This window comes from Anomalospiza imberbis, chromosome 12, assembly GCF_031753505.1.
Source record: "Anomalospiza imberbis isolate Cuckoo-Finch-1a 21T00152 chromosome 12, ASM3175350v1, whole genome shotgun sequence".
NCBI classification, from domain to species: domain Eukaryota; kingdom Metazoa; phylum Chordata; class Aves; order Passeriformes; family Viduidae; genus Anomalospiza; species Anomalospiza imberbis.
Window position 1 is genome coordinate 14,445,810 of NC_089692.1, and position 27,216 is coordinate 14,473,025.

The following is a 27,216-nucleotide window of genomic DNA, read 5'->3' on the forward strand; positions in this document are numbered from 1 at the left end:
GCTGCAGCACTTCCATGGGTGCCCTTTGTCCCCATCCCTTGCTGGGTCTCTGCACCATAAGGGTGGCAACACCAAGGGAGACATTGGAAATTAGAGGAAATAACCTAATTGTCAAACTCAGATAAACTAGGTCATCACCCACTTCAGCTTATCCTGCTTAACTTCATTATTTTCTATGCAGGTTCATCCCCCCTCTTTTGTGTACAGCAGCAAATCTGAGGCACATAACCAAAGACAAAGCTTATACAATATCTTTCCATTTTCAGACAACATGGCTTTAAATTGAGACTGGAAGCTTGTATTTTTATAAAAAGCAAGCACTACAACTCCACAAATTCTAAATTTAAGATTACACTTTAATCTAGATAGACAACATCATGGAAATATGTTGCTAAAAAAAAAAAGGAACATGACCACAAATCTTCCTGGTTCACAGTTTTTTGCTCTTCAACTTCTGCTCCCATTTAAAGCTCAAGACAAACTTTAAAAATAAGACCATAATGGCTGTAGAGCTGTAGACAGGATTTGCAGAAAACCTAAAATAAAAACAGACTCCCTCACCATGCTGAGTTTCAACTCCACGGCTTATATCCAGAACTTCAAACTGTCACAGACTTGACTGCTGGGTTTTGTTTTAGAAAGTGCTACTTTGCTTTTCCCATCTACAATCAATTTATATACCAGAAGTAATGGATGAAATGAGCTTTAAGATCAATAAATCCTCAGTGGAAAAAAAAAAAATCACTCTATTCTCTTGAAAACTGGGAGGAAAAAAAATTTAAATCTTCAACTCCACCACCCGCTAAAGCATCAGATGCTTTCTGAACTTCTTGATGCAGAACTTCTCACTTCCTCGAATCCAAATGTTCCAAATCAGTTTTGTGTATGCAACAAATGCAATACTAGTTAAACAGTATTTGTGGGCATCATCAAGAGCAAACCACTGCCCCTTTTTGTTAAAATAATAAATCAATTATTATACTCAATATCATTCAACATAAATCTCTATGGACTGCGTGTTATCACCCCTGGTTTCAGACCCAAATGATGTGGGCAGACTCCCTGTGGGGTATCCCTTAACTGGAGCTCCTTTTTGAGAGAGCCAAAGAGCCCCTTAAACAAAAAAAACAAAAGGAAAAAAAAAAAAGGATGCACAGGAATGTCAGCACCCAGTGTCAAAAATCTGGGGGCAATAATACATTTATATCCATTATCCATCATAGGTAAGCTGCAAAGCTAAGCAAAAGTGAACTCCTAAAACCATCTTCTCAGCAGTGAACACTGAAGACTTGGACCTGTCCCCCACACCTAATCTGAAGCTTCAAAAATGCTGTATCAGTAACCAATTCCAAATAGAGCAGACTGGCAAAAATAAACCAGACACATGCTGGTGATTCAGTCAGAACAGTCTTGTTTCCACTCACCAGCAACCTTGGCAGTTACCATAGCACCAAATTTTTCCAGACTCCTACTCCACCTCAGCCCTGCCCAGCACTGGTTGCTTTAGAAAATGTGACTGAATCAGCCACACTCACCACCAGCCACAACATCAGCTCTGTTTTATCCACTCCTCGGCCGCAGCAGAAGAAGGACCTTGGTGAAAAGCTCTCATGGCAAAAGATGCTGGCTCCACACATAACCAGCAGTATTCCCAGGATTTTTTCCTCTAGATCTTACAGCACTATGACTGTGCTAAGATTAAGCTCAAAGACACAAAGCTTTTTGGGTCCCTTCCCAACTCCCAAGTACTTCAGCAGTGAACACCAACATGTAGCTGCTCCAGCACAGTGACATCCAAACACAACAGCATTCACTTCTGGCTCCTAAGACAACTTGGGTGGTGGACTCTGCAGTGCAGATGTTTTCAAAGCCACATTTTAAATCTGTATATTTTAAAAATATATGTAATTTGGTTTTTGTCAATAGAGGACTTTCCCTTGGAAAATATATGGAAAACCAAAATGATGACTGCACTTCCGAATTAAAATTTAACTCTTAAAGAGATAAAAGATCTCAAATGCAGTGTCTCAGTCAGGAAGAATTACATATTGTCACTGGGGAGAAATCATCTGAAAAACAATGAGAAAAGTTATTTCACAGGAGTGACAACATCTGACTGACCTAAAATGAAACAAAGAGATCTCTTAATGAGGCTGCTCTAAGCATTACAGAGTCACAGAAGTAGGGGAGACACTGATAGCTGTGTTTAGTTTGTCCCAGAAGGGGAATCCACCCATATGAGAAGCAATTCTTTGAGTCAAAAGATGTTTCTCCAGAACAAACATGATACTCAGAGCACCTGCCAAAAAGTCAATGTAAGAAAAGTTTTTTGTGTACTCTAAAGCTACTTTGTATGAGCAAACCCACAAAAATCCTTGTGAACCCAGCAGAAAACCTTCAGAACAGACCTGTCCTTTGACAGCAAGTGGCTAAAGCTGAAATTCCAGAATTTGCATCTATTCGGCTTTTCTAGTGCAAGACTGAAGAACTCATTGAGTACAAGAGGAGAACACAGCAACAGAACTCATGCAGACCTGTACTACATTCAGGAATCCCAGGAGCAAAGACCATCTCCATGGAAAGCACCCAGCACTTGGGAAGCACTGCTGTGTGCAAAATAAAGGCAGGGCAGAAGGAGGGAAAAAGCAATTAGCCCATGGTCCTCACTGGACAAGCAGTGTACTTTAAACAAAAGGAGGTATTTCTTTCCTTAAAAAGCTGCAAGACTTTCTCCAGTGAACTTGGACTGAGTACTCATCTCTAGCTGACAATTAGCAAGGCAGATTTATTAAGGCTCTGCCAGGAGAAGAAAGACAGTATAAATAATAAACAATAAATACAGGTTTCCCCTGTATTCATTGTTTAACCTGTTGAAAGGTACCAAGTCAGGATGGTGAAACAATCCCGGCCACTCTTGTTACAAGTGGCTGTGAGGTTCACCCAGATAGCAGACAAAATTCAACCCATCTGAAAGCTGGGGAAACAAAAGGAAAAAAAAATCATTGGTTTAGCATTGGCTGGGTAACAGCCACCAGCCCAGAACTCTTCTTTCCTGAGCCAGTCCCACCCTGGCACAGTACAGGAGGCTGGAACAAGACTGCCAGGGATGCCAACAGGCACCAAGGTCCAAACATGAAAGAGTTAGGACCAGAGAGGTTGAATACTTTGTTTTGAAGGCCATGACTTGCAGTAAAGCAGTCATTCCCTGCTCAGTAGTGAACCAACACTAACACAACACTGGGTAGAAATTCCTGGGATTGGCATTTTATTACGTGGCTCAGCCAAAGCCAAGCAATCCTGCTTAGCCATGAGTTAAACAAGGGATGTCCCACTCTTCCACAGGTTTGTGACTCAAAGGCTTCCTGTATCCTGCAGATTTTTCTAAGAACCACACCTATGTGGTAGGAATCCTGTCCTCCCAGCTATCGTGCACCCCACGCTTTCAACACGCACAGTTAAATCTAAAATAAGCAAACTAAATGATCGAGTTAGAGGTGAATAATACACCCCACTGGTGGCATTTCAGAGACTTTCACAGTCTCTTATTGCAAAGCTCTGAACTATCATTCTTGTCTGAGGTGGGTCCTGGCTTCATGCCAGGTTTAAAGAGTGGTTAGAAATGATAACCCTTATCAACTCACCACTTGAAACCACATTGTGGCAGATGTGGTGGGGGAAGGGGAACATTGTTTTAAGGCAGTGAAAAACCAAGGTACATCTGTTCAGAAAAATTACCTATGGCATGAAAAATACTGGATTCCAAAAGTCTCCAATTCCTCAGTCTAACAACAAATATTTTGAAATTACATCACAATGGAATATAATCTCTAGAGTGGAAGTGGTTCTGGTTTTATTTGTGCATATTGTGCTGTTCTGTGATGGTGCTTCAGAAACAGCACTGATGGGCTCCAGGAAGAATCCCAATTCCCCAAGAAGAGGTCAGTAAAGACAAATTATGCAAGGCTGAAAAGAAGGGGATAAAGGGAAGAAAATAAAATTTTTAAGAGTTCATTAAAAACAACTACAAGTATCCTGAGGCAAGGAGGAGTCCATTGTAGATCAGCCCTTAGAAAGGCAGAGAATCCTTAAAAGCTGAAGACCATAGAAGGGAAGGTGAGTGAGCAGGACAAAACTGAGAGGCAGCAATCTGGTAACATAACACATCTTCTCAGGGTGGTTATGAGTAATTAGTGATAAAATGACAGAGGAAGAATGAAAAGCTATTTTTGACAGACCAAGGTATCATATTCCCAGCTCCCTTCTAATTTTAGGATCACGTTCAACTGGTATCTGCCAGCTGTAAGAAGGGCCAAACTCCCTTGTCTCTGCTACCTTCAGGAAAGGAAGACTGATGATGTAGATTAACAATGTTGGAAGGAACACTGAAAGATGGAAAATACAGAGACAAAGACTTGATCTGAGCACCATTTAAGAAAGAAAAGGCACAATATAAGCACCAGCAGGGTAAAATAACCATTAAAATCTGTCAAAAATAACCAGTTTCTCCATTTGCTACCCCAAGCATCACCAAATACAACAGAACACAAACCCTGTGGTCAAATACAAATGTAGCTGAGGCAAAGGTGTCCCAACAATTTTTTTTTTTTTTTCAGTCTTGGCAGCTGACTCCTTCTGCAAGTCAGCTGATATCCAACAAAGTTCACACACAAACCATCTCAGTGGCAAATGGTGCCTGAAGTCTGGGAACAGCACAAAGCATTACTGATACTCATTCTCTGATTATCTATTCTGGTTACACACAGCTGAATAAGTAGGATTTTTGTTCAGGTTGTCCTGCTGATTAACAAACCTCACTTCCAAATGCACTGCTCACAGTCACTGAAAATATATTAGGGAAGTTGAACAGGTTTCCATGACTGAAAGGACTTAAGATTATTTGACTGCCAGTCTAAGTAACCAAACATTTTTGCTGCCATGAACAAAGGCTAGAAAACAGTAAAAAACAATGCTAAGAATTACCACAATGTCTAACAGAAAGGCATCCAAAACAGGGCAAGTCATTAAAAGACTTTCATTCTGGTGACTAATCTTGCATTTCAGTCCATCATAACAGCCAGATTAAAAATGCAGCGCTCTGAGCCCCTGTTTTTCCTCTGAAAAACAGGAGGAACAATATAAATGCAATACCCAAATCAGAAGAAAATATTCTACCAGCAGCTAGCTGCCTCTTAGGGGGTATTCTCACATCCTTATAGGCTAATTTCCTCTGCTTTAGGCTTGGATGGTAACAATTCCTATGAAAGGAGGATTTCTTTCCTCCTAATAATAATTAATGAAATTACAGAAGGAAGTAGCTGCAATATTTACATAAGACCTGGAGGGGGGGTTAATTATGTGGAAAACATCTCAGAGAAAAAGTAACACCTGAAGTTTTAAGAGATGTTCTGGTGAAATAAGAACACTTTCTCTTTAAACAGCAGCAGAGAGTCAGAGCTGGGGCAAGCACTGGGAAAGCACCACACACTGAACTCACAGATCCTTACACACTGACATCTCCACAACAAGGGACAAAGGCTTCATGTGGACCAGGGCATCAGTAAAAGAACTTGTTAACAAGCAGGCAGATTGTAGTGTGGAAAAAGAGATCCAGTCTTATATCACAGGTACAGTGTAAATCCCATTGCTAGAAAAGCGGTATAAAAAATGAATCTGGCCACAGAGTCGATATACCACAACTAACACAATTCAGCTTCAGTGGAGAGCTGAAGAAAGACAGTCAAAGCTTCACACTGGATGATAAATTCTTCAGCGGTTCAGCATTCCAAGGCTCCTCAAGTGAAAGAAAAAGGTTTTCCTACATAAAAGTTATCCAGCTTACAAAGAGAATTCCTTAGATCTGCAAGCTTAGAATATGTAAATAATTAGTTCCCATTATTCTGTGATTTAACTGCAAACATATTCTGAAGAACTGAGTATAGTAATGTTTGACATCTATTCTGAAGATGTTGAATTTGCTTTTGTCACATTCTTACCTTTTCTGTAACGGATACTCAAAAATAGCAGAGGGAGAGAGGACAAAAATTAACCAAACAAAAATAACCTCTTCTCAAAATTTTTCTTCTTTACTGTGCAAAATGTTATAAGAAGCTGAACAAAAAAACCCAACAACAACAAAAATAATTATCACAGTCTGAAATCTAGGAAATCTCAGATCTCAGACATACCTCAATCCACACATCACAAGTGGAAAAGTCATATATCACCATCACTGCTTCCATTTCATTGCCTTATTTCACAAATAATTTTAATGACAAATTGTTACTCAACTATTACAATGGATGGCCCATGATACTGCTATAAAACACTCGGTTTAAATTTCCACTTCATTGATAAAAAAAGAAAGGAATAATAAAAGCTATCAACTGCAAGTGAGATATTCCAACTTCATGACTCCTTTACACTGAAAAGCTGCCCTCAATATTACTCCCTTTCAGAAGAGTGTAGCAGAACAATGACAAAGAAATAACAACTTGTATGAGGTGTCATCAATTGACACAAAACCTCTGCAGAAAATGAGTCTCTACACCTAAAAGCACCAAGGCACAGCTGGTGGCTGAGCAAGGAGGACTTGCTTGGGCAATCTGCAAATGGGAACAAGGCAGGAACTGTTTATGGAATCTACCTGGGGGCTTTATTTATGTGTCGGGTTATTGAAGTGAGTGTCTGCAGAACAGCATAAATTCAAACAAGCAGACCTACCTGCAATCAGAACAACCCCCTCTCTATGCTGGTTTTGGATTCTTGGAAACCAGGATGGAAAAAAAATAAAAAGGAGGGAGGAAATCAATTATTTACAGGCTTACCAGTAACAAATCAGGGCTCACACAAGAAATCCTCAGTTCCTATAGAATATCCCTTACCCTTCCCTACAGCCACATCCAGACAGGCACTCCAAGGTGTCTGAGCATAAGCAGCCAATGCTGTCAGAGCTCTCCATGGACAGGCCTCTGTCAGCATCTGGAAGCCATTAGAGAACACGAGCAAAAGGCTTTTCACAGAGCTATCACACTCACCATATGCTGAGGAGAAATGGAAAGTTGGCAAGGAGAAACATAAGCAAGGAAAAGGGGCAGATGATTTGTTACTAATGTACAGACTGCAACCAACCAACACATCTGACCTTTATTTTTCTTTTTCAGACAGAGAGAAACTAAGCTATTTTTAAGTCTGGCTTATGGTGCACTTGTGTATGAAAGCTAAAGAAATATTTAAAATAAACTATGGTATGGACTAAGCTGATTAGCTCTTCAGCCACTCTCCTCAAAGAACTCCTTTCTCCCTCTCCCAGAAAACTGTCCTCAACCTAAGCTAGTGCTGAGCAACATCTCTGGACAACGGGCTGCACAGCTCAAAGCAACAGTGGAATGGTGCTGGAAGAAGGCTACCAGCATTTCCTGTGGCTTATATCTTTCCAGCTTCCCTCTCCTGACTTTCTGGGTCTCCACCTAATGCAAAACTCACTGTTTCAAGTACTGATCCAGCAAAAAGACTGTGAGCACAATCCAGCTCATGACACAGTCACTAATGCTGGCACACAAAACACATCATGGCACAAAGAAAAGCCATACTGAGATGCTTCCTGGGATGGCTCAAAGTCCTCATGAAACCACTGGGCTGCCCTGGCACCTCCTCTGCCCACAGAGCACACTTGCTGTGTTTGCACAGAGTCACTATGGGCAGGCAGTAGCTCTGACCCCACCAGAGAGGTCAGGATGCCAGCACACCAAAGTACCCATGAGTAAGCAGCTGTCCAAGACCAAACCATTCCTAGAATAGACAGCAAAGGCAATCCACAAGCTGCTGTTCCAGGAGCAGCTCAGAAACGGAGAGGAGGTAGCAGGACAGGTGACTTCTGCCAGAATTTAGAAGCCATGCATCATCAGGGTTGGCCTCTGGAATGTCCTCCCCAGTCACACTCCATCACAACCCAGCACGTGGCTGGGGGAGGTAAAACCAGTCAAGAAACCAAACTGGTGGTCAGGAACACACACTGTCACCCACAGACAGCTCACATTGCCCCAGCATAAAGAGGACAAGGATGACTTGTCCTTCTGAGTCACAACAACCTCTAAGTTGTGGGTTGGCTGCCCTACCCTGATGAGTCTCTCCCTGTTCCTGTTTACCAAGCAGAGATCACGGAGTGGGGAAACAGAGGCTGTGAGATGTGCTGACAAATCACCACCAAACAGAACCACGTATTGGAGGGAGTGAGGACAAGAGTTCAGGGCTTCAAATACTGCTAAGGTTGAACTGTTGCAAACAGCACCAGGATAAAAGCCTGAGTTATTTGTGGCAGCTCAGGAACAGAGGAGTCACAGGCATTTCTGCCAATCTGCTCATCTGAGGAATGCTGGAAGCAAGCCATGCACAGATTCACGGAGAGGTTTGGACAAGAAGGGACCTTGGGACATTCTTTTTTCATCCTTCTGCCCAAAGCATAAGTAACTCTGAAACTTCTGTCAGTCAGCAGACTGAGGGCTCCCCCAGGCAAATCTGATGAGGGAGATGCCAGTGCCTCTCCAGGCATCCTGTTCGGGTGCACAGCCATCTTCACAAAGGAAAATTCTTTCGTATGTCCAGCTGGCATTTCCCTTGCCACAACTTGTGACCCACTGCCTCTTGTCCTTTTGTTCCAGTTGACAACACTCAGGAGACAGGCACACAATGGCTCAGGAATTAACTACCAGCAAGTCTTAAAACAGAAGAGTTCAACAACACTTTGAAGGGAACTGAGGGTTGCTGCAATCCTACCCTTTTGTCTGCCAGCTCAGGCCATCACTTTATTGAATCACCTTCAATTAATAAAGGGAACCCTGAAAAGTAGACCTCAATTTAAAGAAAGAAAAAAAAAAGGAGTAATTTCTGACAGTGACGTCAATAGATGAAATCATCATCCATTATTTTCTGGCCAGCTTTCCCCTAGTTACCTCCCTGAACCAGCTCACCACAGGACAGGGTAGCAGTGTGTCTGCAGGAGGGAAGGGGTAGAAATATACAGCAAATGCAAGGGCAGAATCCCACAGCCCTGACATGTATCATCCCAAAGGGCTGTGGAACCACTCCCTGTGTGCTCAGCACAGACAAGGAGGTGACAGGAGGGCTGGGACTAAAGAGTGCAAACTAAGTTCTCCTGTGCTCTCCAAGGATAAGAACGATCTCCCCCCTCAAGAAGTAGCAACAGATCAACAGACTGACAGATCTGATTTGTTCCATGTTACCTAGAAACCTTGTCAAGACAATTTTTCTATGGTATCCTGGTACCCTCCCCTCTTCCAGAAAAAAAAACAAAAAACAAAAAACAAAACTGCAGAAAAAACAAACCCAGTAAATGAACATGACCTCTTATCAATTAAGATTAAATCCACCAGAATAAAAAATAGCTACCATTCAACTAAAAGTAAGTTTGAATCACACTTTTCCTTCTCAAAGGTCTGTGGTTTTATCTCATGAGCAGTGGAAAATCCAAAGCAAAGAAAACTTGATCAGTCTTAAAAGTTTCTTACATACACCAAATGGACTTTCTGGATGCTGTACTTGCTTTGAAATATCCACCACTAAATGATTTTACCAATGCTGAGGCAGAGAAGTCCAATGATGGCAAAGGCAGAGTTTTCATAAATAATTTTGTTTGCTTCTTTAACAAAAGCACCTTTCTGGGGCAGGTGCATTAAGGCACAGGGAAGACAAAGCAGTGCAAAAGAGGAAGTTTTTCTATCAGCTGTGGCAGGGCAAAGCAACCTTTGTCAGTGCTGCTGCAGTCCCTCCCTCCCTCTTCCCCTCTGCTGGCTCTGAGGTGAGCACAGGAGTTGTCAGCCTGGAAAACAGGGGGAGGCAAGGATGTGTGTTTTGACTGCTAGGATATGATGTGGTGGGAGAAAACAGGAGAGAACCAGAGCATACTGATTTTAAACCCCCTCAGCCCAATGAAAAACAGGGGAGAAGTTAAAAAGGTGGTCCTGACACCTGAGTCATCTCCACAGCTCAGGTTTCTCTCCCACAGTGACATCACCAATCCAAAATGGCACTGCCTAATGCCAATTCTAGAAGCCTCTTTTCAGAGCATGTCACACACAGGCAACATCCCTTGGCAGGCTGCAAAAAGGCATCGTGTGAGCTTTGTGATTCTTCCTTCTCCATGAAGAGCCACTGGGAGCTTCTATCCCATTTCTTATCTGAAACCTTAGTTTCTGTTGTTTATTAGCAAGTGTCAGTATCTAACCAGAGTTCAGTGCCCTAAACTAACAATGCTGAGCACAGAAAGACAACAGCTTTGAGCAAAATCAGACTCCTCAACACTTCCTGAAATCCACTTCACCAAAGCCTTTCTGGAGTAAGTCTTGTTTCGAAACCAAATCACTCACATTTCAAACCTAAATGTGAAATGCCATCACAAACTCCAGAAAGAGATATGCAGGGAGTAACTTCACATGCTTACCTCACTACCTCATACAGGAGTCACATAACCAGCTCTAGGGCAGAGGCTGAAATGGCCATTCTGAAAATGAGCTCAGAAGGATTCCTTCCTCTTCCTCTCCCCTTGCTAAAGTGCTGTTCCCAGGGACAGGCTTTGCCATGACACTGCTTGAGAACTTCATTCCCTCCATCCCTTCTTTAGATGTCTGCACCTTCAGTCCTTTGAACTGAAGTCACCATGATGGAGTCAACACTGGGGAGCCTCTCCAGAAGAGATCTCTGCCACAGTTCACTAGTACAACACACTGAGCCTCCAGCAGGAACAATTCAAACTATTAAAGGTGAGGTACACAGAAACACCTTCTCAAGTGACAGCCAGGCAGCAGCTGCAATGGAAATTCACAACCACAAATCCCCAGCACCACCCTGTGCGAGATAAAAGCTGGATCTGTCTCCACCAGCAGAAGAAAAACAAGGCACAGGAATGGCTGGGACATCAGAGAGGCTCTCGAAGCCACTGCCCGACCTCAGATCAGAGCTATCAGCAGCTCCTGTTCAGCTTGTTAACACACATGGTTCTGTCTCTTTGGAATTAATTATTCCTGGAAAGTCGCTGTAATTACAGAATACAACAAAAACAACAAATCACTAATACAGAAAACTCTGATCTTGGGAGACAAGCAGAAAATTCCATTATCTCCCTTTAAGACTGATCTAGACTGCAGTAGAGATTAAGTGCTGTTCAGTGACCTTTTGTAATGTGATTTCTTTGGAAAATTGTCTTGAAGCTCACTGCAAATTATTTCAGTTTTAGCAGTTACATAAACTAATCAAGGGCAGTGTTTCAAAACAGACAAAGCAGTTAATAGCCAGGTCAGTGAAATGAAGGAATAAGGATGGTCTTTCCCCTGCATTTGTAAGGAATTCAGCCCAACATCCACCTTTGCAGATAACCCAGTAATTATCAAGGGCCTAAATGCAGCACAAACCAAGATCCTTCCAAGTCCCTTTACAAGTAGGCCACTTCTCACTTCAACAATGACCGCAAAAAACCTCAACTGTAACAAGTTGTCACTTTCATTAGGTTTTTAGTAGGAACATCAGCTGCCTTCCCCACAGCCCTTAAACTGGTCAGAGTTCAAATGTCACTCTTGAAGGACTGGATTGACTAATTACACCCAATCCCTCCTCCTGTGTGGCTTTGCTTTCCAGATAATATTCCTGCCATATTCATCCTTTAACAATAAACAATGCCAGGGCCATCCACACAGAGCAGACTGACACCTTCATAATGAGAAAAACTTAAACCCACGTTAACAAGAGAACTCCAGACCTTGTTAGAAATGCCCCTTTACTGCCTTCCCCAGTGCTCCAGTACTCTGCACCACATCAACACCACTGCAGCAGTCCAAAATTAAGCTCAAGGCTCCTCCCTTCTGCTTCACTTCATTTCTGAGGCATCACAATTCCAGAAATCAGAGTGACCAGACCTTGCCAGCAAGAAGAAAACCTATTTTAATTCATATTGCACCAGAGACCCCCAGTTTACTGAATTTTTTACAAGTGCCCATCTCCAAGAGCTCAGGACAGAGCTGTGCCAGTGCCTCTGCTTCCAGGGCATTCCACCTCATTTCCATCCATTCACCAGGAGGACAAAACCTGCCCATGCTGTGCCTGCCTGCTGCACCCAGCAGCCACGGGACCTCGAACCCTTCCGGAAAGGAGGCCAGAGTCCAGCAGAGCTGCCAGACACACATCCCCAGGCACTGAGCTGCAACGAGGCACTTACCCATCTCTACCTTTACTGACGATCTTCACTTCAAAGTAATAAATGCCACAGGCTGCTGGGATGGGGTGAGTGGCCCTGACCGAGGCAGCATCTTTGTGATTTTTACCGTGACCTAAGAAAGAACAGAAATGTAAGTACTGAGGGGATCTGGCCTCTCACATATCCTGATCTAAAACCTCAGTGACCAAAGCCAGCAAGGATCTGTTTCTACTCGGAGCCAGCCATTGGAAGCACACTTTCCAGAGAACCAGCATACACAACTCTGCACTGCCACCAATAACAATTCCTACAGCACAAGCGCTTCAGCTTTCCCTTTGTTTTCACTATGAAGTTTCCGAGAAAGACTCTCAGTACCACCTCTCCCCTCCCCACAGACATAATGTGAAGACCAGTGGACACAGACAGAAGACAAAAATGATTACACAAGAAGGGAATGACATCAGTGTTTACTAGCCAGGCAGGAAAAGGAATAATCACTTCTCCTCTGGGTGGGTAGGGAGAACAGCTCCAACAGCGAGCAAGGAAAACATCGCGCTGCAAGTCTGCGAGCAGCTCTTTGGTGTAAACCCGAGGAGCCAAAGCCCCGGTTAGGCAGCGGGTCGGGGCCATCCGAGCCCTCGGCTGGGTTTTAAGCAGGATGACAGAGTAAACAGACGGTCTGCCTGCACCGGGCCCGGGCGAGCGACACAGCACAGCGTTATATAAGGCCACACGCTCCACCGGGGAGAGCCGGCTGCTCCCCAGCGCCTCCGCTCCCGAGCCCAGGCAGCCCGGCCCGAGCCCCGGGCCAAGCAGGCGCCCGGAGCTCGGCGCCGCCCGTCCCCGCTCTGCTCGCGGCGCCCCTGCCCCGGGGCCCCCGGACCCGCTGCCGGCTCGGCCCGCGCCCGGCGGGCCCCGCGGAGCGGCCGGGCCGAGGGCCGCGCCGGGGCCGTCCCGCTCCGGGCCCGGGCCGAACCCGGCGCCGCCGCCCCAGCCCGGCACCTTTGTAGTGGACGCGCAGGTTGCCTTGCGAGAGGCCGATGTAGTTGTACTTGTCCTTGGGGCTCCAGGAGCGCGGCAGTGGCGTCTCGTCCTGGTTGACGGCGGGGTAGAGGCGGCGGAGGCGCCGGCTCAGCTCCTGCTCCTCGGGCGGCCCCGGCGGCGCCGCGTCCCCGCCGTGCGGGCTCCCCGCGCCCGCCTCCGCCATCTTGGACCCGCTTTGTGTCAGCGGGCGGGGAGCGAGGCCCGGCCGCGGCCGGCAGCCAATGGGCTGCGAGCGTGCCCACAATGGGGCCGCGCCGCCCGACGGGAAGCGCAGTCCTCGTCACTCCCGCCCGCCCGTCCCCGTCTCCCGCCGAGACTACAACTCCCGAGAGGCGGAGCACGCAAAGCCCCGTCCCCCCCCTTGGCGCGCTGCACGCTGGGAACCGTGTCCCCGTTCCGCTCTGCTCCCTTCCGTGCCGTAGGCTGCGAAACTCCCATTCCCAGCGTGCTCCGCGGCAGCTCGGAGCCCAAGGGCCGCCCAGCGCTCGCAGCCGCCCGCCGGCCGCCTCCGCTCACGGGCCGGTTTCGGCCGCCGCGCGGCGCCCGCGCGTCAGGCGCTGCGTGGGCAGCTATGGCGGCGCGCGAGGGGGCCCTGCGGGCGTGGCCGTTGCCGTGGTGACGGGTAAACGGAGCGCGCGCCACGGCGGGAGCGGGCAGCGCCCCGCGCGGGGACAGCGGCGGCTGCGGGCCCGCCGGGCACGCGCCAGCGACACCCCGGAGCCTCTGCCGCTCGGCTGCTCCGAACGGCCACAGTCTTTGCATGTGCGAATGCCGTTTTTTTAAAAATGCAATTATGCCCTGAGAGTACGCTACAAAAACTGAACTACTGCTCTGAAGCCACGGCCAGCAGGAAGAAAAACAAGGTCCTTGAGCAGACTTCTAGAATGAGTTCATTCTCCTGTGTATGACACACATAATTCCATGTTTCCATTCTTTTTCCACGTCTCCATAGCAATAAACAGGCCCTCGTCATCATTCCAAAGCCATGACTGTCGGAGCAACTGGAGACCTGCTTAAGGCGAGAGCTGCATTCTCTTGACCTGAACTGAAGCTCCAGGTCTGAGACAAGGTGCTCTTGACAGAATGATCTTCCCTTCCTTGAGAGAATATTTATATAGTTACATATTTCGATTACATCTATAGTTATAGATATGTAGATATCCGTACAAGCCAGTTTGATGCAAAAAGTTACAGCCTCTGAGACTCCAGACTGCCAAACACGTACCAGCTGTTCGGAATACACCCAGCCTAAGGAAAAGGCCCCAGTGAGCTGAAGAATTCCCACGGAACACCCAAACCCAGTGTCAGCCCAACAGTGACAGGCAGCAGGTGCAAAGCACTGTCTCCTTCCATCCCTCCCCTCGGGAAACCGCACCTTCTGGTGAGAAGAAAGGGAACTCTGACACAGGCTGGAGAAGGGAATCCAGTCCCATGCAGGCAGGACATGCAGACGCTGCTCCCAGCAGAGCTTCTCAAAGGAGCCTTTTCCTTCCAACGCTTCAGCCACACTGTATCAGCAAAAAATGCTCTTTGTTATATTAATGGAATTATGTTTTGAAAAATATCCTTGAAAAATGCCTGTCATTTGGATTGGCACTGCCTGCTGAAGAGATTTTAACTGTACTGGCCATTGTGTCTTTTAGTGTTGTTCAGTCTCTTTAACTTCCAGTTCCTGCTGCCAGGAGGCAGGTTGGATTTCCAGCAGTCCCTGTGGACTGTGCCATTTGGCTGTAGTTTGAGGAAGCTCTGCTGCACACACAGCATAACCCAGAGGGGAGGAGCCATACCTGCAGCAGGACTTAGGACAGCCTCAGACGGGGAGAGACAACTCGTGTCACACTGACTGCCCAGAAGGACACTGAAGAGAAAGTCCAAAATCCATCTCCATCCCTCTGAAACTGGCACATGTCACAGGCATTATTCTTTCCCAGCTTCTGAACTATTCTACAAAGTCACACTCCTTGGCACCCTTTGTTGTGTCAGATCTCATTCCTAGTGTGGTTTAGGCTCCCTGGAAGCAGTACAACCACATACAAAAGTTTTGCTTTGTTTCCCTGTGTGAGGAGCACAGCATGGACCAGCTCCTCCATGCTGTACAGGAACACCAGTGGAAAACAAGGGGGCACCATGGCTGGCATGAGGAGCACCCACACAGCCAAATGCCTGCTAGGAACAATGTGGACACCACAATGCAGGACCCTCTCAGCTCACCAGCATCACAAAAAATACACGTAACATTTTATTTATCAGAGCTGTACAACTATTCAGAGGTAACATATATAAATATGGATAGTCAAATTGCTTGTAACAAAGGCTGCTGAGACCCAGCAGGGTGGTGTGGTGGCCACAGCACAACCTGCCTCCACTCAGGAGAACATCCAGCAGGGGCTGCCTCACTGGTTACGCGTGGAAAAGCATCACCTGGAGCAGTGACATGGAACAAGCCACAGCCAGCCCCTGGGAGCAGGCCACCGTCCCACCCACAGGGGCCAGCCCTGCACCTTCACTTGCAGGGGATCACTTTATTTCCACTCATTGCAACTGGAATGAGGAGCTTCCGGTACTCCAGAGGGAAGAAACGCTCTATCAGCACGTTCAGCGGCATCTTGTCTGTCACCAGCCCTTGCCTTTGGCCAGAGAGAGAGCAGGGAAGAAACAAGAGTTGTTAGTGAAGTGTGGTTCCACTCAGTATCAAAGTTTTCTTGCAGTGATGTTTTTGCATTTAAGAGCTGAAATGCTCTGACTGCTTGTGACAAACAGCTCCAGACTCGTGTTTGCAGGCAGCTTCTCAGCTCCTGTGCATGGTGCAATGCCAGGATTACCCACACAGCAGAGCAGACAGACCCAGAGGGCTCCTGCAGAGCAGCTTCCCACAGAGCTTCCCACTGTTTACCATGGGGATTTTCATCTATATTGATCAGGACCAATGTAGAGGCTCATTGCTTTTTAAATTCACAATCCACCTACCATGGGATAAATTCTACCCTTTGAAGACGTGCACAGAATGATGTGACAGAAGGAAATAGCTCAGTACCCAGATTTTTTTCCAGTCACAACTCAGAGGTGGTTGGCATTTGCCAACTGTGTAGGCCATGGAGTTTTCCTGTACACCATTTAGCTGACTGGTCTGAAAAAATCAGCATCTTCCAGTTTTGCAGAAAGAAATAAAGTGCAACGTTTATTCACACTTCCCGTGTGGAAGGAACAGAGATGCTGTTCTTATGCATGAGCCAGCAACAATTCCTGATTGTTCCTCACCTACAGAGGCCCATGCAAAGCCAGTGTCATCAGCTGTGCCCTGTACTATCCCCCAGGTGACTTTAAATCACATTTAAAACTCTTCCAGTGGAGGTTAAGAACAACCACCCAGAGTAATGACTTCAAATGAAAAGTGGTGGGTTGCTTCAGCCCTCACAGAGGGCTTCTAAGCCAAGAATAAATCCCTTGTGTTTTGGTCACAGAACAAAGTAAATCCAGGCAGGAGACAGGGCAGCTGTGAACGCCCAGAGGACAGAACACCAGTGAGGCAGCTCTGAGAACACTTCTTCCAGGCTGCTGTCCAGGAATGTCACTGTTAGGAGAGGCCAGCCCTGTCCTCCTGGGCTGGGGGTGCTTTCTCCTGCTCTCGAGAGGAACCGTCAGTTTGGATCACAAGTATCAGCTTGTGCAGCAGCAGGAAGAGTGGATTTTGTTTGGAAGAGCAAGTCACCAAAACAGAGATCAGGACATGTGAAAATGCTCACAATGTCAGTTTTAGATGATTTTAGCAAAGAGCTCACTCAAGGATGCAAACAGTGCAGGCGAGCCTCCCTCTTAGCATTTCTCTACTTCTTCTACACATTCCCCAGACATTACTGCTTCACCCTTACACAAATTCCTCTCCTCTTGGTTCCTCAGATGACTCCTTGCACTCACAACCCTTCACTACTTCCTCTTGCCCTTCCACCATCACCAACTGGTGCAACCCAAGTCCAGGGATGCCTCCTGGGACAGAAGTGGTCTCACACAGAGTAAATCCCAGATCCCACACTTACTACACAAACACTGCTGGTGCACATTCTGGCAACAACCAGGTGTTACTGGGCTACCAAACATCACCAAACACTACTGCAGATTAGTAACAACCCTTCCATTACCTTCTCATGAGGACTTCCAGGTCAGCTGCCTCCACTGTCTTCCTCCCTGCATGATGGGTGTAAGCTTCCAGATCATTGCTCAGCTGCTTGAAGTATCTCTCAGAGCTGAGGGGGAAATCAAACCAGACTGTGGCGTGTGTGAACACCAGCTACTCACCCCCTTCTGCAGGGCAAGCTGCACTAGAGCTGCTCATTGTGCTTGCTGCACTAGCCTGCCAGGGAAAGCTGGGGGAGAAGAAGCTCTCCAGCCCATGAACAAAGCTTGGCTTCTCAGCCCAGGCTCCCTGGAACTTCACTGCCAAGACAGCTGTGAAACAGCTGCACAACCAGAACCTTTCCCAAACTTCCCACGCATGCAGGAACAGGGCTTGACACCAGTGACAGAGAAATCAGCACTGAGGGTCGGATATTGGCTGCTGCAGTGACGGTCTTCAAACAATAAAAAATTTTACTCATGAAGGTAACAAGGTCTAAGGATTCAAAAAGCTGAGAAACCTGGATTCCAATGGAACGCTGCACAACCTCACTGTGCCCAGCACAATGACTGTTGTCCAGAGCCATCCTGCTCATGGAAATTGATAAAGACAAGACTCTGACTGCTACAATTTGTGGGGACAAAACCCAGATGCTCCTGAAAGGCAGCACTGATCAGATACACACACGGCAAGACACAGCACTTGGCACATTTCTGCCCACTTTTATCAGGCCTCTCAAAACTCTTTCCAGCTGAAGAGAGAGGGCTGTCAGCTTGTCAGCAGCACTCCCAACAGGCTTATTACTTCAGGGAAGAAAAGAAAGAAAAAAAACCTCAACAGTAAAAATAATGGAAAGAGCAGTTTGTTGCTACATACCATTTTTCAACAATTTGGAATGCATCTCTGGCTACTGGCATTTTAGCAAAATGTCTGAATATCTCCTTTATCAAACTCCTTGGCATTTGAGGTTCCCGTGGTTTCTTCGGGGATGCTCTCAATTTCTTTGGAACCGTCTTAGGCTGCAACAGCTTCATGGGAGACCTTTGAGGAAAACTGAAAATTCACACATTGAATGAACAAGGGAGAGGCAGAGAACACCAGGCAGAGTTTGGAGAAACCCTAAGCTGAACTGGAAGGGATAAGAACTACCTTGAGCTCTTCCTTCTTTCTCCCTCCCAATTCTTCAAAACTCTCGTGCCCACACAGGGCAGTTTGCAAACAGTTAATGTGGCATGATGGCCTTGAGAGAAGCAATCCAGGCTCAAGTTTCCTTGATTCCAGAGTGCTCATGTAACACACTGTCAGCAAACTGGAGCTCTCTCCAATACATGACTGCAGTTTCCACTGCATCCCTGCACTATTCCCTTTAAAGCAGTGCACAAAGTTTGAGGCACCACAGGTCACCTCTGCATCTGTGGACAGGGGAGGCTGCTCTGCAGGGAATCCTTCTACACTATTAAGAACTTCAATGGGGTTTTTTTTGTGGGTTGTAGGGTTTCCCACCCCCCATTAAACAAGACTGTAAGTCCTAAAGGAAATTACAATTGTCTTCCATTCTAAAATAGGAAAAATTGTAATATGGAAGAGTTAAGTGAACCCCATGGATTCATTCAGAACATAATTGGAAAACAACAGAAAAAAACTACAACCTCAGGCTAACACATGCAAAAACCCAGAGAGGGTGTGTGGATCACTTGACTCTCTCCAGTCTACCCATATGTGGGCAAAAGAATTTTGTCTTCTTGTTTATTGCTTTAATAGACAAAGCTCTAAAGTCATGGGCTAGAAAATTCCTCCTGTTCCCTAGGACCCACTGCTAGTGGTTCTGATGAAGCCAAATTTCTAGTCAAGAGGGTTAACTAATTTGGAGTAATGCAGAGGACAGGTTCACTTTCTACCTCTAAGAGAGCTTCATTTCAGTCAGCACATGACAACTGCACACAGCTTTAGGCTTCTGCAGTCAATACAACTATGCCATTCCATGTGATCAGTGTCTTGCCATCTGTAATTCGCCCTCTTCTGCAAGGGCCTCTGCATCCCTTACTGGAGTCTGTGGCTCCAGAGTGGTCTTACCAACTGAAAAACTCCTAGGAAAAGTTTTGGCCTTAGCACAGAAAATATTACAAGAACGTTCATTGGAAAGCTTTAAGGCACCAGACCTGCCCTGGAAGAGCACTGACATTCACTCAAAGACTTCAGCACTGCTCACTCCCTGTGGCAGCTGCCAGAGCAGCTGGCAGAGCCAGGCTCTGCTCTGCCCCCAGCCCCACCTCTGCCAGGCCACTGCTGGACATGGCTTATGCTTACCTGGGAGCAGCAGGTTCTGCAACATGTGGTGTTGACAGCAGGAGGTTGTGGGCTGGAGCACGGACAAACGCAGGAGTCTTCATGGAAACCTCTGGGAAAAAAGTACTGGAGGAACTGAAGTCTTTCCAGAACTCCTGGAGCAGGCAGTGCTGCCACAGCAGACAGAAACCCAGCCAGCTCCCCACTGCCTGGCCCTGGTCACACTGCCTGTGCTCTGGCTGTGCCCCACAGCACCCTGAGCCAGCACAGCTGCTGGCTGCTGCAGTACCACCCCCCCACAGCTCCTGCCACACAGGCTGGTGGCTTCCCTTGGGCCCATGTGCTGGCCCAGCTGGCCGGCCAGGCTGCAGAGACACACACTCAGAACCAGGCTGCAGTGGCTGACAGCTGGGTTAATTTAGGTTGCCACAAAGCTGCAGCCTTTTAAACCAGAGAGAACTTCAAAGTCTAGAAGCTACCTCTGTCATCTTGCTAAGACACTGGCAAATTCTCCTGAACAAAGGGACAAGCTGAGCTACAGAGTCACATTACAAGGGCCAGACTATAAACTTCTCTCTGTTTGCAGATTTTCGTAACTCCCTCCAGGCAAGGCTCCTGTTATCAGCATCTCACCTGTTCTCTGCTATGAACCCATGGTTTCCTCCAAGTCTAATCTGCATTGTCTTTAACTTCACTCTTGAACTTCACTTCTTAACAAGTGAGAGCAAGAAAGAAAACAATGTTAACAGAAATGCTGAGCAGCTTCCTTACCTTGACTTGCAAGGTGTTCAACTTCATCCTCAGCATCTGAACTATCTGAACTATCCATATTTAGCATCAGAGCCTGGTCCTGTAGCTCATCTCCTTGTTCCTCAGATTCATTTAATGGAGTCATCTCAGGTTTATTCAATGAGGAAAAGGCATGTGAGTGCCTGGCCAGACTTTCAGCTCCAATGCCTCTGGTAATCTCATGTTCTAGATTTCCAAAACAGGAAAAATAAAGCAGTGAAACAAATATCTTTGCCTGATTCTGGAACTTCCACTAATAAATTTTAATCGAAGATACCTGCTGTAACTATACACTTCTAAACACTACTGCCAACCAAACCAAATTTTGGTTTCCCTTTAAATAAAATGCAGTCTTCCAGCTTAAAATGACAAAATCAGTTTGATATTTGCCCAGTAATTAGCCCAGATTCCAGAAAACAAAGGAAGTTAACTGTTTCTCTCAGCACTGATGCCAGTCATGCAGCATGAGAGCACTCTGGCACGACAGAGAGCTGCCAGCATCAGAGGTGTCCTCACCAGCTCTGGGAGACCCGTGGGCTCCAATGCTGCCTTCTTCCAGTTCCTCTCCTGCTGAAGGAGCCATTTCTGTTTCACCTCTGCTGTCCCGTGCTGCAGTTATCTGCAATTCTCCTTTTTCAGCCAGTTTCTTTTCCAAATCTTCAGAATATCCAGCACTTGCACCATGTTCTGCAGCTAAAATAAGAAATTCTATCATACATCTTACCTACAAAAAAACCCCAACCAACCACCAGCATACAGGTCAACCCCCACTGGAATTTATTTCTGATAAATAAATTCAGCCATAAGCTGTAAATGAGAAAAGCAGATGCAGTTCCCTTCACAGCTGAGAAATGCCCAACTTTTCTGTGTTTGCTCCACAGCCACCTAATTAGGGGCCCATCAGATCCCAATGAAGGAATTTTACTTACAGTAAGCAGAGCTCCTCCAGATCTCCCATCTCTATGGCCATTTTCAATTTTGGTGTTTTGGTGATTGTGTAAAAGACCAATTTATTTCCCTTTAAATCTAACAATACTGGGAGTTTGTGCTCAGATTCTACTCCCAATTTCTTCCATTTTTCTGAATAAACAGTTTTGTAAGAGATATATTCCATTGTAGAGAGAAGAGTGCCTAGAGTGGTTTTAACCATCCAGGACAAGCCTCTGACATGCAGGATGAGAAATATAAAGACATGTGACTTACTTGTGTTTAAAAACTTGAGCTATTGACTACTTAAGTATTCCTTTTTCCTTTATACTACATATATAGTCCACATATCTGTTACTATGTAGCTCAGTTAAGCAGAAACCCACACAGGTAATTACTTTGTGAAAATTGGGCACTCTGACATCATGACACACATGACAATGCTGTTACTTGCTGAAGGGTTTGGAGATCTTGGCCGAGTCCAGAACCAAAAGCTGTCAAACTGCACTTTTACCATCCTCTCCACCAACTGGGAGTTTTCACACTGAAAAGTACAAATGTGGCAAGGCCTTGGGACCCCCAAGCCCAAGTGAAGGGCACAAGGAAATCTGGCCAAAGTTAGTGCAAAAATCAGTTGTATCAATTTCACTAACCAGAATATTGGGCTGCCTACATCAACACAGGGCCTAAAGTGAAGTGAAATATTAACTAGCTTAGATTAGCCAGATGAGAGCTCTTCATCTTTCCTACGGGAAGCTGAGCAGTAGTACAGATCTGCCAAAACATATGAACCTTTATTCCACTTCCAGTCACAGCCCACTTTCAGAGAGCTTGTCTGGAAATGTCCAAGTATTTCTAGTATGTCTTGAATTAAATTATTTCCAGCATCTACTGTACAATTAAGTCTGATTTTACTCTGAGTAAAGTTAAGTCTTATTTTACAAGTCACCTGAAAAACTCTGTTTAAATCAGATTATACTCCATTCCCTTTCTACAATCAAAGTACTTCTTACCCTCTTGGAAAATCTTTTCCTGTTCCACTCCATTCACTCTATTAAACACCTCTTCTTCTGTATCACTTATGTCTAGGTCTTCAATTATACAAGACACAACTTGTTTCAAAGACATCCTGGAAACATTTAGAGTGACTGGGGATCCCAAATTTGTACTTGAACTTTTGGAGGGCAGAAGGGAGCTCCATCTATAAACAGCTAAAACAGATCATTAATGTTTCTCCTGGCAGCTTTCCTAGTAAATAAAAAAACCAAGGAGGGAGAAAAAGACACAGAAGAAACACTTGTGTGCACTTCAAGCAGTTTAGGGAGTTGGCGTCAAATCTTAGGAACCAGTTGGAAAAATCTTTGCAACTGTTTTTCACTTGACACTGGGGAGCAACACCACCAGCAGCCTCCTGTGGTAGAGCAGAACTATGTCACCATTAACTTCTGACATTAATGCCTTATTAAGTCCAGCATCTTAAAGATCTGCTCACTCCCCTCATTGGATCCAGTCCCCTATTCCACATCCTCCACGCTCTGCATTATCTATCCCTTTGTCCTAAAAATGCCTGCTATTGGAGCTGCTCTGAGCAACTAACTTTTTCTGTTGATTCCTTCCCTTGTCCTTTCAAAACAACTTTTGCCTGGTCCAAACAGTATGAGGAAGATGTGCTCCCATTTACACAACCAGCACAAGGCCAGGGAAATGAATGCCAAGGAGAGGTACCAGGGAAAAACTGACAAGCAATAGGAATTGCAAAGCACTGGTACAGAGGGAGCAGGGAGGCAACTGCCTCTGTCCAAAGATTTTTAAGGCCCTGGAGTCAATGGAGAGGTTGGCTGTGACAAATAAGTGACCATACCACAGTGAGGGTACGGACTAGAAACTTCCAGAGATTCCTTCCAAGTCTGTCTACATGTCCTACATATTATCTCCTTATTTTTTGTGAGCAATTTAGAGTGCCCGCTTCTGGGGTCCCAGTACCAAGGAGAGATGGACACAGCGCAGAGTCCAACAAAGGCCCACCAGAGAAGTTAAGGGACTGAAGCATCTCTCCTAGAAGGAAAGGCTGAGAGAGCTGGACTGTTCAGCCTAGAGAAGGCTTAGGGCAGATCTTACCAATATATACAAGTGTCTGAATGTAGGGTGTAAGGCAGACAGAGCCAGACTCTTTCCAGTGATGCCCAGTGCCAAGAAAAAAGGCAACTGGGACAGACTGGAACATGGGAGGCTCCATCCAAACATAAGGAAGACAGTTTGCAGCCATTACCCTTGCAGACACAAGAGCCATTTAGACAGGGTCCTGGGCAACCTGCTCCTTGCAGCCCTGCCAGAGCAGAGGGGTTGGAGAAAAGAACCTTGAGGTTCCTTTCTACCTCAACCACTCTGTGAGTTCAGACAACACCTGCTAAGCCTTAACCCACAGCACTTACAGCAAACCACCTCTTCAGTAAAATAAATCTGTGCCATTGGGTTACTCTGCTGGGAATGAGACTGCTTTTCTTCCCCTTGTTCTGCAGGGGTTTCTGGAGATACACGAGTCATTCTGTCAACATGCTCATCATCAAGGCTTGAGCTCTTGGAGTATCTTTGGGTCCTTCCCTGGTTTTTGCTCACACTGGATACCAGGCCCTTCAGCCTTGCTTCTTCTTGATCTGCATCAGAAATCAGGCTCCTCTGTGCTGAAGTTTTTGAATCTGACAGATGGGGTTCAAGAGCAGACAATTTACTTTGGCTCTTTTCATCCAGCTGGGGCTGAATAAAGAGCTCTGTGCTATTCATCATCATTTCTGCATCACTTGTCAGGATGCTTGTTCGAATCCCAGATGCAGACTGTGAGTCCACAAGATCGTTCTGTCCTGCTGAGAAAGTTTTAACACAAATTTTGTGTGAAAAACTGTTCAAGGTCATAGGGACATACTATACTACCAGGACTTGTGTAATTCATTATTTAAGTCATTCAACCAAATTTTACTCCTTCTCAACAGATCAAACATTGACACAGTATGACCTCACTTCTGTGCCCACAACTCTCCCTACCAAACAACAGAGACCTCAGTACCCACAGATGAAGATGATCCCAAACAATTCCTGTGCTTTAAATGACCAAACCAGGCAAAGTGCACAGAATCAAAGGAACTGCTGAGGCAGAACCTCATTCTAATCTTGCCTCCCAAACCCCACTCTATTTCTGTGAATGTGTTAGTAAATTTTAAATTCTAAAATACAGACCATGCTTCAGTAAATGCTTCTAAAAGCCCCTGCCTCCCAAAAGAGAAATAACACCACTAAAGAAACCTTTGCTCTTCAGCATGTTCTGTTCCACTCTGCCTTCAAACTCTTCCATGTCAACAGCCTTGCGGGTTTTGGGCCTGCGGAGCAAGCCCCTCTTTTCTACGCTGTCTGGGGCCAGCAAGGAGCCCACAGACATATGAAGGGATCTGTAAAAGGAGGGGGAAAATTGTCAAAATCACACACTCCACTTTCACCTTCAGAATACAGACATGATGGCACTAATAGCGACACATTTTGCAGAACTAGGAGAAATTTCCCCAAAAGACCCTTGAAGATTATATGTCAGTCTTTAAATTAATTGTTTATTTTCATACTATCACCCAACATCAGGATATGTATCACAGAGATCAGGAAGCAGACTGTTTTAAAGCCTCCCTGAGACACTGCAACACTACAGCTGACCAAAGGGTCGGGAATTTTAAAAATCTTAAAATAACAAAAAATAAAAAGGGAAAAATGTTTCAGAGTAACGATATACCCTAGGTGACAATGGGGTAGTAGGAGGACTTCCTAAATTTAAGAATCTACTTACTATCCATACTCTCAGCAAAGTACAGATACCAACACACTGTGACTAAGATGAAAGCTGATAGCAACACCTAAAGCATAGGAAAAGATGTTTCTCACTGCAGGTGTTCTGCACCCTCAAGATTGACAATGCTCAATGACCTCCTGTCCCTCTCTCCAGGCAACCCAATTAAAAAGGGGCTTCAGAGGTTCAAAGACAGAAGTACAAAAGCCAGCCCCAAAAAGCATCTTGTGTGGCACCCCAGGCAAGGGCTGCAGTGAGAAAGGTGAAGTAATGCGCTGATTTTGGCCAGGGTCATTTGCAAAGTACAGGGGCAAGACCAGGAAGCAAGTTCTTTGACTCACTAAAAAGCTTTTAAAGTCCAGAAAATACAATTGCACAGATGCAATTGATGTGATAAAACTATGAACAGGCAGGGATAATATTCTAAGGTATATTGTGTACTGATTTACTGCTGGAACCATGACAGCAAAAGGAAAATGGAACGATCCAAGCAAGTAAAAAGAGGAGCAATAGTAGCAATACAAGCTAGACCTACCCAGGCATACAGTGCAGAGCCACAATTTCTGAAAATCAAAAGGTGTGTGGTGCAACACCTTGAAATTCCATCAGCAGAGGGGCAGATGTCTGTGTTACTGCTAATACTAACACAGGTCTTGAAAAGAACCCAGGCATCTGCACTGTTCTTCACCCCTTCAGATGTGATCATACCCAGGACAGACAGAAGTTAAGAAGAAGTTATTTTAGGTTAAACTCACCGAGTCATAATTGTGCTGTCCAACGTTGATTGAGCTAGAAAAAGGTGATGGCACATTAGTTGAGAAATTACCCTTTACACAACAGGCTACAGGAACATCCCAGTGGATCTTCCTCTTTTCAGAGCCAGCCATGCTACAATCCTCAAACATCATACTTTGGTGCAAACAGAATTAGATAACGGGGTCACTTTAGTATTTATTGTCTACAATTCAGAATTGCATATTAGAAATCTAATAAGCAATTTCTGAAAGGTTAAGAAAGATATTTCATTTATTTCAATGAACATTTGACATGGTATATACCTTCACATTTAATAATTTTAATTTTACCACATCGATGACAAGATGTTAGGTCTTGGTCACAACCACCCTTCAGCAACCCAACCCAAACACACCTGCAGTTTTAGAAACACAGGTAACTATTCCACAGACTCTTGATGAAACTGGAACTCAAACCTGTTCTGCTCACAAAGAACTTTACCATTATTTTATATAATTGCAATGGAAAGTATGCAGCTGCTTGTATTTTAAAGTTTCTAGAACTGAGAAGAAGACAGGGATTACTTCCTCTGGAGACACTTCAAAACTCAAAAAGCACCAAGTTGCAAAAGTGACAGTAGCCAAGAAATTATTCATAGTCGTGGCAGAGCCCAGAACTTGGCTTAAAAAGGTTTATTTTAAATTTGATAGGATGGGGGCTTTCACTTTCTCCATCATCCCCTTTGCATGAGATATTGCAGTCTGGATTCCAAACCTACAACTGCCCAAGTGGGCAGCTCCTGACAACTGAGCTGAGCAGGTGAGAACCTGCTGACAGCAAATGCAGCACTGAGCAAGGTAATTCTTGACTGCAGCCTTACCTTGGTACTGGAGAAGTCGTCTCTCTGCTGCTCTCTCAAATTCAGAAATGCTGAGTTTTCTTCTCTTCTTTTTCATGTGGAACACAGTGATAGACGTGTCCTCAGGAGCAACATCTGGCAGCTGCAATTCCCCCCTACCAAAACAAACCAAGCTGGAGAGGCATCTCTGATAATCCCACCTGACAAGATACAATTCTGATCACTGAAACACAAGTAGAGAAGTCCTGCTCCCCAGTCCCACCAGAGAAACTGCAGCTCTACCTGGCAGAGTAGTAAAGGTATAAATTATAAAAACCCACTACTTACATGCTGGAAACCCTCTTAGATGGGACTTCTGAATGAGCTTCTTGTGTGTCTTCATGGTCAGATATCTGAGGTGCCAGCGGTGAAACCTGGGGTTCTGCCAACAAACCAGA

At 45.5% G+C, this 27,216-nt stretch overlaps 2 protein-coding genes across 6 annotated transcripts in view; both read right to left on the minus strand.

Moving 5' to 3' along the window:
- Positions 1-13,617, minus strand: part of RANBP10 (RAN binding protein 10) — a 66,176-nt gene extending 52,559 nt beyond the window's left edge. For 2 of the 4 annotated variants that reach the window (XM_068203026.1, XM_068203027.1), the window contains exons 1-2: positions 13,205-13,617; positions 12,224-12,335 (exon numbers count right to left, since the gene is read on the minus strand). In XM_068203026.1, the coding sequence (XP_068059127.1) occupies positions 12,224-12,335; positions 13,205-13,409 (317 nt within the window). In that variant the 5' untranslated portion in view covers positions 13,410-13,617. The remainder of the gene's footprint in view (positions 1-12,223; positions 12,336-13,204) is intronic. The other 2 variants (XM_068203025.1, XM_068203024.1) reach the window with 1 other exon arrangement.
- Positions 1-27,216, minus strand: part of CENPT (centromere protein T) — a 72,810-nt gene that overhangs the window by 41,304 nt on the left and 4,290 nt on the right. The window contains exons 3-13 of one of the 2 annotated variants that reach the window (XM_068203023.1): positions 27,107-27,200; positions 26,801-26,934; positions 25,941-25,974; positions 24,657-24,799; positions 23,792-24,217; positions 20,949-21,125; positions 20,415-20,618; positions 19,665-19,755; positions 18,234-18,398; positions 17,383-17,487; positions 15,731-15,873 (exon numbers count right to left, since the gene is read on the minus strand). In XM_068203023.1, coding sequence (XP_068059124.1) covers positions 15,750-15,873; positions 17,383-17,487; positions 18,234-18,398; positions 19,665-19,755; positions 20,415-20,618; positions 20,949-21,125; positions 23,792-24,217; positions 24,657-24,799; positions 25,941-25,974; positions 26,801-26,934; positions 27,107-27,200 — 1,697 coding nt within the window. In that variant the 3' untranslated portion in view covers positions 15,731-15,749. Of the gene's footprint in view, positions 1-15,270; positions 15,874-17,382; positions 17,488-18,233; positions 18,411-19,664; positions 19,756-20,414; positions 20,619-20,948; positions 21,126-23,791; positions 24,218-24,656; positions 24,800-25,940; positions 25,975-26,800; positions 26,935-27,106; positions 27,201-27,216 lie in introns of those variants that run through there. The other variant, XM_068203022.1, reaches the window with a different exon arrangement.